Source organism: Macrobrachium rosenbergii, chromosome 13, assembly GCF_040412425.1.
Source record: "Macrobrachium rosenbergii isolate ZJJX-2024 chromosome 13, ASM4041242v1, whole genome shotgun sequence".
Classification (NCBI taxonomy): domain Eukaryota; kingdom Metazoa; phylum Arthropoda; class Malacostraca; order Decapoda; family Palaemonidae; genus Macrobrachium; species Macrobrachium rosenbergii.
This window is the reverse complement of record NC_089753.1, coordinates 17,535,624-17,548,460: the sequence shown is the minus strand read 5'-3', so window position 1 is coordinate 17,548,460 and position 12,837 is coordinate 17,535,624. Positions and strand designations below refer to the sequence as shown.

General features: G+C 41.2%; 1 protein-coding gene across 7 annotated transcripts in view; it reads right to left on the bottom strand.

Annotated features, from left to right (window-relative positions):
* LOC136844930 (homeotic protein spalt-major-like) overlaps positions 1-12,837 on the bottom strand; it is a 630,208-nt gene that overhangs the window by 7,310 nt on the left and 610,061 nt on the right. For 6 of the 7 annotated variants that reach the window (XM_067114281.1, XM_067114280.1, XM_067114283.1 and 3 more), the window contains 3 exons: positions 2,402-5,818; positions 1,873-2,006; positions 522-1,158 (listed from right to left, as the gene is read on the bottom strand). In XM_067114281.1, coding sequence (XP_066970382.1) covers positions 522-1,158; positions 1,873-2,006; positions 2,402-5,818 — 4,188 coding nt within the window. The remainder of the gene's footprint in view (positions 1-521; positions 1,159-1,872; positions 2,007-2,401; positions 5,819-12,837) is intronic. The other variant, XM_067114282.1, reaches the window with a different exon arrangement.

The following is a 12,837-nucleotide window of genomic DNA, read 5'->3' as shown; positions in this document are numbered from 1 at the left end:
ATGGGTTTTTGTGAAAAAATATGGTTTAAGTTGTAAAAACTTAATGATGCTGTTTAAGTTTAATGGTTACAAAATGTACATCTACTACTTATCTACATTATTTTTAAAGAAAGTCCACAATCAAGTGTTGGGTAGTATGTTTATGAAATGCCCAAAGCAGTTTCTCAACGTGAGGAATGTCAAAATAAATTCTTGTCATAAGACTGAGGTTATATAACTACTGATTGGCATGAATGCTTCATTAGCAACAAAAACAAATGTTTTCTGGAAGTAAGGCCAACAGGCAAAGATAACCAGGAGGGGAGACTACTTTAATTTTTATTGAGTGGTGCTGCTAGACAATATTTATTGATGAAGGTGACCAGGCCATCTCAGTGGGTGATGAATTATGCTTGATATTGCTGTTTTACAGATCGTTTTACAGTTAACACAGAAAGTGTTAAACTCATAACCAGCATCACTGTGACTATTGAATATGTATGTGTGTATAAATTCCATAAGGTGGAGGACGCATTTCTTACCTGATGCTCTCTTAGGTACAGGTAAAACATTTTCTCCTTCTCGCTCTCTTTTGAGCCGTGAATCTAACAGCTTGTCTTCTTCCCGAGCCTGTTGCAGAAGAACTGCAGCTAGTGCAGCAGGAGGAAATGATGGCGGCAAGGAACAATGTATTGACGAAGATATAGTTGAAGACAAGGATACAGGAAGGGATGAAGGCAGCGAAGAAGGGAGAGGTGAAACTAAGGATGATGGTAGCGATGAGACGAGTGATGGAGGAAGAGGTGATGCCATGGATGAAGGGAGAGGGGAAGTTAATGAAGAGGGCAGAGGTGAAGTCATTGGTCTTGTATGTGGAGAAGTTAATGATGGAGGCATAGGAGAAGCAAGGGATCTTGGGAGTGGAGAAGGGAGAAGGGGATGGATGGGAGACGCATGAGAGGGCGCCAAAGGGGATGCCAAAGATGATGGCAGAGGTGAAGGAAGGGAAGAAGGAAGTGGAGTAGTATGACTTGCAGATGAAGTAAGGGTTGGGGGAAGTGGAGAGGCAGAGGAAGTGTCTGGATTGCCCATGCCATTGTGCTTGAAACCTGGATCCATTGGAGTGTCTCTGCAACCGTCCCGAATTTTGTGGGTCAGCATATGTTGCTTCATATTCCCCTGCGGGGGAAGAACAGAGTTAGCAAACATTTCCTTAGATTAAGAAGCAAGTATAAAGATACGTACTGAAATATAAGGGTGGTCTAGGCTCTTTTGAATCAGTAATTATTGTTAGAAAGAGGGGAAATAAGTTAAAATTTCAGTCAAATTTGGTTTTTAAAGTTTTACATACAATTTAAGTAACAGTATAAAATAAGCTTGCTCATGTAGCGGAAAATGGCATTTGCAGAGGAAAAAAATAATTGTTACAGAATCTTTTTTTCAACCTCGTATAACCCACCATTATTACTATGCTGAGAATAGAGATAACGCTGTGGCCTATAGACTGCAAGTCAATAATATTGCAAATTGTGTCAAGTGAATAAGAAAAATTACTGTAGAACACCTTGATTAATAAAATTTTATAATACTGAGGTGATACATTTTATGTTTCATTTCTGTCCAATGGATGCTGTTGAGTGTAGTTGTTTGTCATTGCAGTCGTGAATTCACTTTTTGTGTTGTCATTACAGTAATACTGTATAATTAACATGCATAAAGGTTACATGAATCTGTGTACATCCCAATTAACATGTTTTTTATTAAAACAGTATTTTGTTTTTACCATAAGAATAAGAATACCATGCTGTACTGTATATCTACATAGTCTATAGCGTATGTGTTTGAATGTATTATATCTCCACTTTTTATATTCCATATATAAAAACCTCTCACCTTAGTGGAAAACCCACGGTCACAAATGGAGCACTTGAAAGGCCTTTCCTTTGTATGGGAACGGATGTGAATTTCCAAAGCAGACTGACAAGCAAAGGTTTTGAAGCAAAGCTGACAGGTGGTGTTCCCGCGACCTGAAAAAATATTTTAAAATTTTATTGTGCACGTATAAACTAACACACATAATAGTACAGAATATATTTTAGAATTTATTCCCTTCCCACTCAAATTGTGGAGGAGAATTATGATCTCACTGATCTATTATACAGTAATTCTCAATATTAAACTGAGGTACTCTGTCAAGTCATCTTGGACTGCCCCACATTGACTTTCAGTATATCATATTGGGGATTTCCCACTACAATGCAACATAGTTGTCTTGATAATAAAACTAGAGTTGCTGTTGTTTTTATGTGATGAACAGTTATAAGATTGTCTTTCAATTAACAGTAAAAATGGTGAAGTGACACTCATTGATAAAGCTATTTACCAATTAAAATTTCATGAAAAATCTGAGGGAATGCCTTACCTGGTATGCTTGGTAGGTACACAGGATTGAGGCCTGGCATACTGTGCGTCCCAGGCGTCAAAGCAGCAGTTGTAAGGGGAGGTGGGAAGAGACCGAAAGGAGAGAAAAAGGGCGCATTTGGACGTGGTGCTAAATCCAGTGGTAAAGATCCGAGGCCTTCTTGACTCCCAGTGCTTATAGCTGGGCTGACAGAACCACTGACCTGATGACCTGAGGGTGACACTTGGTTGTCTCCATGGGCTTCATGAGAGCGGTCACCAAGGTCAGAATAGTCTGAAGGTGTAGGAGACACAGAGACTCTTGGTGATGTCATGCCATTAAAACCATCTTCACGGGACCTTACAGTTAAATCCTCTGCTGTTCGTTGCTCAGCACTGCCAGTTGAAGAGGATCTTGAAGAGGTACTAAAGGGGCGCAAGTATTTATCTTCATCAGCATTCCTGTCTTCATTTTCAATCAACTCTCTGTGTCTGAATGCTTCAGGCGACAATTGATACCTCAGGTGTAGAGGTAAAGGAGGAAATCCTTGTATTGGAGGTGGTGGTAATGGGAAGCCAGATGGCAACATTTGTGGCAGTGAAGTAGGTGTGGGAAGATGTGGGAAATCGCGTACTTCAGCAGCTGCTATCTGCTCTGGACTAAGATCAGTTGGTTCTCCTGTATGCTGTCTGATATGTTGTTGTAAAACAAGAGCATTTGTATACTTTTTATGGCAAACGGGACACTGATGTAGCATTCTCATTGGTGGTTTGGCACGATGCACTCCCATGTGAGTCTTTAGGTTTCCTTTGGTTGTGAAAGCTCTCCCACATATTTTACACTTAAATGGTCGTTCTCCTGTGTGTGTTCGATAATGCATTTGCAAAGCAGATTTACAAGAAAGTACTCTGTGACATATAATACACTGATTAGGATCAGTTAACTTATTTTCAATGTTATTGACTAACTGTTCTAATTTCATTGTTTCACTTGTTTTTTGAATTTCAATGAGTGCCTCCCAGGAGTTATCATTACTACCTGGTTTAGGCAACAGATTTGTGTAAATTGATGGATCTTTGGCAGGGTCTATGCCTGGAGGAATATTTGGAGGAGGACCCATAGGTCCTGGGAATGAGGTAGGAATTCCAGGAAGAAAAGGAAAATTCAAAGGAAGTCTTGGGCCAGGGATAGGTATAGTTGGCATCCCTAATGGACGAAAATCTGGTCTCATCCTGAGGTCTGTCGGTTGCTCTGATGGGACAGAACGAGAATCATTGCTATCCATGTCATGATCATCTTTAGTATTTGTGTTATTACCTTCACCAGCTTCTTTTAATTCTTTTTCTGTTCTTACTCTAATATCAATCGGTGTTTGATCAGAGCTAGTTTCCCCCTCAGAACTCTTTCTATCCATTAAATCTCTCATCTCCTGGGAATCCATGAATCTTTCTTCAGATTCTTCTCGCATAGTTTCTGTTTTAAACTGCAAACCTGCCTCGAACCTGTCTTCTTCATTTTCTCCCTCCATACTCTTTTCCTCATTGTAAGTCTTTTCATTTTTAAATTGTTTTTCCTCTGATTTTTCTTCACTACTTTCTCTTCTTTCATCATCATCAATTTTTTCATCTTCAAATCCTTTTTCTTCCTTCAGTTTTTTATTTTCATCTAACAGTTTATCATCATCTTCGTCATCATCAAATCTCTTTTCTTGGCTTAAACTTTTGTCATCAAAAGGTTCATCCCTATCCTCTGCCATTTCCACAGAGCCTGGTTCTGTGCCCTCATTAGTTTCCATTTGCCCATCAAACTTTGAGTGACGTGAGGATTCGTCAATGTCCATTCTGCTTGAATCCAATCTTCCAAGAACAAAATCTCTCTCGCTGGGTTCAGGTGATGAACGAGGATCTGCAATACTAAGATTTTCTGGTTCTTCTCTACTTTGCCTAACAATATTTAGAAGGTTGAATGGTCTATGGAGATCTGAGGATGGGGGTGGCCCTGGTAGCCGGTAAGGTGGGATGGAGGGGCCACCACCAAGGGAAGTAAATGGATTTGGAGGTCCGGTGGGGGGTGGAGGATAGTCTTTCAGCTCTCCTAACTGAGCTAAGAGAGGAGGGTACAATTTATCTAGGTGTTCTGGAACAGGGTGTGGATTCATTTTTACATGAGGGAAACGGCTTGTGTGTCGCTGGAAGTGAACTTTGAGGTTACCCTTAGTAGTAAATCTGTTGCCACAAATATTACATTTGAAGGGTCGCTCACCAGTGTGAGATCTGATATGAATCTGCAAGGCTGAATCACTACCAAAGACCTTACCACAATATCTACACCGATGCTTGTAGTAAGGGTCCTTTCCATCCTGTGGCTTGTGGTCATCAATAAGACGACTTGTTAGCAGTCCTTGGGATGCATTATTCAACACATTATTTGCAGTACGTTGTAACATTTCTAGAGTATTTGGTTCATCTGGTGGAGGAGGCTCAGTATGTTGAATGACTGAAGATGCAATACTGGAGGCTGTCATAGGTGGTGAGAGTGGGCGGTCTCTGGGGTCCACCGAAGGACCACTTGTGCTTGGAGAACAAAGAGGAGAGCTTGGGCGTGGCCGTTCATTGTTCCCATCATTGTTCATCGATGGAACCTTGAACCGTTCCATGAGAGTATTTATAAATGAACTACTAACACCTTGGCTAGCCTCACTAGTAGGTGGAGCTGCTGGTTTTGAGGCTGGAGTGGGTGGTGATGGAGTCTCATGACTTTCTTGAACTTCTCTTGGACCCTTAGATGAATCTTCAAGCTGATTTGGTGTTGGAGGGCTGTCGTCCTTTTTAATAGAAAGCTGTGCTTGTAACTGTTGGATCAGTTGTAGTTGCATCATCTGCTGTTGCTGCAAAGAAAAGAGAGTACCTTGCAGTACAGCAAACTCTTGCATTGCATGCGGATTATTAGCAGTGGGAGAGTTCATTGCAGATGTTGCAAACTGAGCAATAGCCATTCTGGTATTCTGTATAGCTTCCAGTGTCAAATTAGATTGTGCAATCTGTTGTGCAATAGGACCCACAGTTGGGGTGCTAGGAGTGCTTGAGGACTGAGATTGAGCCAAGAGATTTCTAATGTGGGCTAAAGCTCCACCCTCAAGCGGATTATTACTATCGCTGTCATAACCGTTATTTCTGTCTACAGATGATTCCCTGGAGTTTGATGTTGTTTCACTCGTAGATCTGTTCTTCAGGATGTGTGCTTGGTTATTATTGGCCACATCCTGATGCCGGCGTAGTTCATCTGGGTGATCATTATCTTGAAACTGGGGTCGAGGGTTATCTGACACAGGTAACACTGGGGGTTCACGACCACAAGTTACTCTGTGTTCTTCAAGTTGCTCACGAGAACTCAACTCTGCTCGGCAGTACGGGCAAATGTGGAGTTCATCAGGATCACCTGCAAAGACAACTGTCAGTTACACTCCTACAGTATATAATCATAGACACGATTCTAAAATATAAATCCACGTCCTACTTCCTATAAAAATTGATATACTTATTAACTGACGTAGTGTGGACAGAATTTTTTTGAGGACAGAACACATTCCGTTCATATTGATTTCATTTTTATACTTGTAAACCAATAGGCTTTGACTCTACATCTCGCCGTTCTCGCGTTTGTCGCTAAAGCTACTTTCGTTTATTTGTATAGCTTACCGATACAAGAATAAACAATAACTACCGTCTTGAAAGAGCATCAGAAAATATTTGGCTGAGAGAGAGAGAGAGAGAGAGAGAGAGAGAGAGAGAGAGAGAGAGAGAGAGAGAGAGAGAGAGAGAGAGAGAGAGAGAGAGAGTGTCACGGGTTGGAACGATAAACCCCGTTCAAGTGTTATGGAAATGGAGTATTTGTATCGTTGCTTGAACTACTTTCAGCCGCCATATAAGAATCAACTTTTATAATTTTGATTTCATTTACTTATGTGCAGACACATAGTGGAAGCTTTACTCTAAACTGCCTTAAAATAAAAGTTTGTTCCCATAAGGATGACTCACTGTATACGGTTGATGATATTTATTAATATTAAAATAACTAAGGGTAAAGCCCAAGGCAAATTAATCTGTCCGTACATTTTAATTTACTGCATCAAAATTTGATAACTCTAAAAATTTGTGTAAGCAGACGGTAAGCAATAACTCTGGACCTGTGAACATGCACAAATATCAGCACAGATAATCAAACGCTGTGACACTACTACTAGTCCAGATAATTTATTTTAATGATTTCTCTAGAACCGAATCGAGAATCTGTTAATGTCTTAACAGTCATTCACCGTACGTAAAGGCATAACTGTTGCTTGTTAATTCCTGGGTAAGGACTTCAAAGGCAGAGAGAACCAAGGTAGTATCATTTCGTATGAAACGTTCATATTCTGTACATTTTTTCCAAGGACCTTGCATTTTTCAATGTACCAGTGCTAACTGATTTCCGATCCCGAAACAGTTTGCGGACAAAAAAAGTTAAGTGGATATGTCGTTTCTTTGAAAGTATTTCACACGTTATTCCCCTAGATCTAACCACTTCGCTAACCTTTGCGAAAAATGTCCATCAAACAATTTGAGTGGCATCACTTCTGGGCTGGGAAACGCAGTGCGGAGTATGATGACGATGCAATTGTAGTAGACAAAGTGAAGTAAAATGTGACGTTTTTTCTGCTTTTACTACAGCGAATAATCTCAAAGATTTCCTGGGACCCAAAATCACAATGAAGTGCCAGCGCCCATTTCATTAATAACCTGCGACACATTCATACGTCTGGCTGACATTTATCAAAATCATGTCAAGCAATGGGATTAAGTGAACGTCACTGTCACTGTCATCACCATCAACTCTTAATACTGACTTTCATAAAGGTCTTACGTGTCTATCTTGTTAATGGTGAAACAAAGAATGTACTTATCAAAATTTCACTGTCCTTTTCAGAACGTCTGTGTAATGGTTTGATGTTTATGGAATGATTTTGAAAATGGGTACACTATTCATGTTGGAAATGGGTTCATGTTTATTTAAAAACTAGAATATATCTCATAGTTTATGCTTTCTATACAATTGTTTACATACACGTAAGAAATGTGTACATACAAAAGGATAAACGCTCAAGTGAAATGTTCACTTCGTCATGAGTCCCGTAGGGGGGTTAGTGCCTCACGCGGTGCACTGTAAGCATTAATTAGGGTCATTGCAGCGTCCCTTCGGTCCCTAGCTGCAACCCCTTTCATTCCTTTTACTATAACCTCCATGTGCTTTCTCTTCCATCTTGCTATCCACCCTCTCCTAAGAATTGTTTCATAGTGCGACTGCGAGGTTTTCCTCTGTTGCACCTTCCTAACCTTTCTACTCTATTTCCCTTTCATCACTGAATGACCTCATAGATCGCAGTGCTTGGCCTTAGGCCTAAATTCTGTATTCCAGTCCAATTCAGCATGAGAGGATTTTGCTACAGGAATGATAAATGTATCAATAAATGTTATCACTAGATGGCGTTCACCCTATTTGTAATCACGTTTTTATCAGTCGACTATTTAACTACTACTATATAAACAGCAACTTTACCATAAGCTTTTTAAACTGAATATTTTATCTGCCGTTTTCAATCTGATCCTTTCTGTTTAGGCGAGGCAGTAGGTTTCATAACTATTTCCTCACTTACAAGTTTTTTTTCACCCACAACAATTATTGATTGGAACTGTATAGATATTTTTCCTGTTTAGTTACTTACAGTGATTATGGATCGTAAAAGAAAAAGTAATGATAATGAAACTCACGATAACCGGCCGAATTCGTCCTTTCAGTTTTCTAGTCTTGATGGAGATTTTGGTTCTCCAGATATGAAAATGGTGATAGGCTTCACTACTGACATGGTTTGACCGAGACAAGAATGATGGAGGGACGGTGATAATATCTTGGAAACTTGCCCATTCTTAAACTACACACACACACACACACACACACACACACACACGCCGATTTTTAACCCCTCTATCCCAAAGATAAGGAAGATTTTAGAATAAAAACTCGGCTCTTCTGTCAAGTCCCCCTCTTCCACAGCATTTAGTGTTTTCTCTCTTTGTCAATTTCTTTGCGAGGATCTTTTTTTTTTTTTTGCTGGGAAAGCTTCCTCATGACAGAGCACCTAATACATGCTCACACATGAAAATTGCAATTCTTTCTTAGTCAGCATACTGACATGAGGAAATATTAGGCGAAAGATTAGAGAAACAAGGTTGCCATATGGAGTCAACTTCAAAACAGTGTTGGCTCAGTTCCATCCATCAAAGCTCTTAATATCCTTAAGCCTGTGCTGCATTCCGCTCTTTTGTCTTGAAGAATTTTAATGTGACTTAACACTAATCAGCAATTCAGCATTTAAACGTTTGACATAACTTTTTGCTTACCATTTTCTTTTGGTAAAGGTGACATTAATTCTAAACGTATTACGTCTTTTTCTTCTTTTGTCTCTCACGTCCATCGCCTATCTCGTTTAGACATAATATTACTGATCGGACCTGTTTAGTTTCATTGTGTATAGAGGACGTGGTGCCGAAAGGAGCAATATTTTTTTGAATAGTTACGGTCTAATTGTTCCTACAGAAATACAAAACCATCGCCTTTTATATAAGTAGGCAAGTTCTCTTCGGCTTTGGTCGAGATAAGCTGTCTAGGCATCAAGTTGATTGATACTTCTTTCATCTCTGCTATTGTATGTATATCGTATGTATGTTTTTCGTGTATCATATATTTGATCAAGAAAGTGAACAACAAATGTGTAAAGGACGTAAGCTGGTGTTTGGCCACTTGGTGTTAATTGTAACCAGTTTTATTGTGCAGCAGTGGTAGGTTCTGTGAAGTGTGTTTGGCTCCTTCACAGTGGGAGAGTTACAAGTGCAGCAGAGAAAGGCTAAAGGATGTTTACTAGTTTCATCAGAGGGGATTGCTCAGGTTTTGATACTACCTGATCTTTTGATTACTGCTTCCCAGACTCTCTCTCTCTCTCTCTCTCTCTCTCTCTCCTTGCTTTCCAATGGCTTGAAGAGTTAGAGGAATTTATTTCTGATAGAAATTAATTTCTTGCTATAATGTGGTTCAGATTCCACAGTAAGCTGTAGGTCCCATTGCTAAAGTAACCAATTGGTTCTTAGCCACGTAAAATAAGTTAATCCTTCAAGCCAGTTCTAGAGAGCTGTTAATCAGCTCAGTGGTCTGGTAAAATGAAGGTATACTTACTTTTCCAATGGCTTGCAAAGGAAAGTGCACACTTGCGAGTGGGCGATATGGCTTCGCTCTCCAGGAGTGCTGACCCAGGTTAGACTGCAGTGTGTGTTCATGGTTCACTGCTGCCTACTCCTGCCTCAACGGTGGTGGCTTTGCTGTAGCACTGGCGGGCACTCCGTCATTCGGTATTCGAACAAATTGTCTTTTGCTACCGTTCCCAATAAGAAACTCAGTGCTGTTGAGCCTCTGACACTACTACCTGCCTCAAGTCTTCTTCTGAAGCCAAGGAGAGTTAGACTTGTGGACAGAGTAAAGTGAAAAAATGCAAGACTGTAGGAAGAAGGAAAAAGAAGAAAGAGTTCTGTGGGAAGAATTTCTGCAGTAGGTATGGTTGACACTAGGGTTTGTGAGCAAATCAACTAGTGCGTCTTCATTTCATTCTGCGACGAGGACTGTCCTAGACTCTTCCCTTGTTTGTACTAATGCCAAGTTAGGCAGGGAAGAGTTGGTGCTATTTCCACGCTCAGCATGTGCACGATCCCTGGACTGTGTGCATGTAGAAAGAAGGTTCATTTGTGACCAGAGACTGCTGTATAAATACAGCTAGGCAGTAACATCATGATCTGTATATACTTGATTGTGTGGACCCTTGGGCTATTCCTGGTTTGCCCACAACTCCCTTTGTACGTGTGTGCACGATCCTTGGATCATGGGATGCAGACAGGGTTCACAAGAAAAGTTCGCTAAATTACAATATTGACGAGTATTGTGGTGACTGTGCACCTAAGTATTTTGTTCATAGCCCTTAATAGTTCAGTTTTGCCTAATAATATGCAAGTATGGGAATGTAGATCACGATTTTGAGCATTAAAGTCACCCTCAGCTTGCAATTTAGTGACTGGTACTGCCAGGGTCAATTGTTCATATCCACAGTCTCAAGATGCTCATTAGGGCAGACTGGCATGTCAGATTCTCTTTTGTAAGAGGATCAACTCATTCTCTGGGGGATCTTTTAGGACTTGAGGATCCTTCTCCTGAACCCCTTCAGGCAGAACTGAAATGTTGTTTTTGAAAGATCTTGGGGTTCCCTTGTGAACTTCAGATCTCAGGGATGCAACCACTGCTCTTTTCATAGAACCCTTCTTGACCATATAGCATACTCGATGGTGCACTCTGGCTGTGGTTGCTGCTTGTTCTGTTGTGCAGATCAGGAGGTTCCCTGTAGTCTAGCAGATTATCAAGTTAATTTTCCTGCGATTGATATGTCACAGGATGTATAGTTACTCCCCTTCGAGTTATTTTGTCAGTATGTGGACTGACAACTGACCTCCCTTGTAGGAACTCCAAGAACGCTCGTCCTTCTCAATTAAGGGAGTCAGGGGCAATGGAGTTGGTCACCATGGCCTCCTCCTAGGCAGCATCACACAGGCAGTTGGTGTTGGAAGGAAAGGCATTGACTCACCTCTCAAAACTAAGTGCAAACTATGGGCGAACCTCTTGAAAAGACGTGGGTCCTTCAGTTGAAGCTCTTTTCCCACGAATTTTGGCTGAAAGTAGTCCAACTCAGTGGAACTGATTGGTCTTGGGTTCTTTTTTTATGCTTTACCATGGAGATGAGGTATTGTGTGTACTGGGATATCTTGATCTACTGTTCATGCTCCATCAAGCCCTCTAGGGCATTGAAGGGTACTGTGGCCAAGCCTTTGCGAGGTGGCCACATCTTCTGTGCCTTGTATTGGGATAGCTCAGGCTTCTTCAAAACACTGACCAGGAGCTCAGTTTCTTTTTCCTCATGAAAAAGGGCCGACAGTCTTTCCAGCAACCCCCTCCCTACCCCCAAGCTTTGGTTTGAGGGGAAAAAATTATGTATAGCTTAGTTTAACCAGACCACTGACTGAGCTGATTAGCAGCTCTCCTAAGGCTGGCCTGAAGGATTAGACTTATTTTATGTGGCTAAGAACCACCATTACCTAGCAATTGACCTACAGCTTATTGTGGGAATCCGAACTACATTATAGCGAGAAATGAATTTCTATCACCAGAAATAAATTCCTCTATTTCTTCATTGGCCGGCCGGAGAATAGAACGCGGGCCCAGCACAGTGCTAGCTGAGAACGATATCGACCGGTCCAATGAGGAACTTGGCTTGAGGGGAGGAAAGGGAAAGAAGAAGCGGGGGGGAGGGAGGATGCTAAGGTAGACGGTTTCCTTCTCTAGCTGCCACTATTAAAGATAGATTGTGTCCTTTCGGGTGCTTACTAGCTATTTTTTCAAGGACCAATGACCTCCCCTCTCATGGTGACCAGCAGACTTAGCCATTCCGAGAGCTTTTCAGTTTAACAGGTAATGAGGGCGGAACTAGACTGCTTGTACCTCGTTTTACAGGAGGGATATCACCCACAGGTTGTTGGACTCCTCCTTAGGACCTGTGATGGCTGCCCAATATGTTGTAGAATCTCCAGGCTCCGGACAAAAACACATCTTGCTAAGCTGATACCAAGTTTTTAGGGTGAGTAACTGGCTCTCGTTATTCTCTGCTTTCCTCCCCTGTAAATCAGCAAGCAGGCCAGGTATGTGATGGACGTACCACAATACAGGTAGACTTCACAAGTTGGCATCCTCTCTTAGAACTTTGGTTCTTTTGGTGTGACTCCCTCCGCTTTCCCCTTTTAATAAAGGGGTGGGGGGTGTTGTTGATAAATTATCATCTGAACCCAGATAATAAGTGCCTTCAGAATTCTACTACCCAATCTTGAGGGCAGTGCTTGTTCTTTGAACTTCTCCTAAAGTGAGAGAGTTCAGATACATCGCATTCTGGCTTATAAGTATCAATTTTCATCCGATGCAAGGCTGTACCGGAGATTATAGGATTCAACTGATCGGTCAGTTGAGACTCTATCCTCCCAATTAAAAAGGAACAAAGGCCTGCTAACAGCAGGTGAGTTAGGGACACCTCGCCTACCCCCAAACTACCTTGTTACTATACTTGACGTCGTTTACAGGTTGCGGTGGGGAACAATAGAAGAGACTTTGGTTTGTAGTGGACAGTACGTAGGAAAAATACAAATACCTAACCAAATTTTGTACTTTTCCACTCAGGGCCAGGAACACAGCACAAAAAAACGAGAGAGAGAGAGAGAGAGAGAGAGAGAGAGAGAGAGAGAGAGAGAGAGAATAAATGCATTTTAAACGAAGTTTTCGGT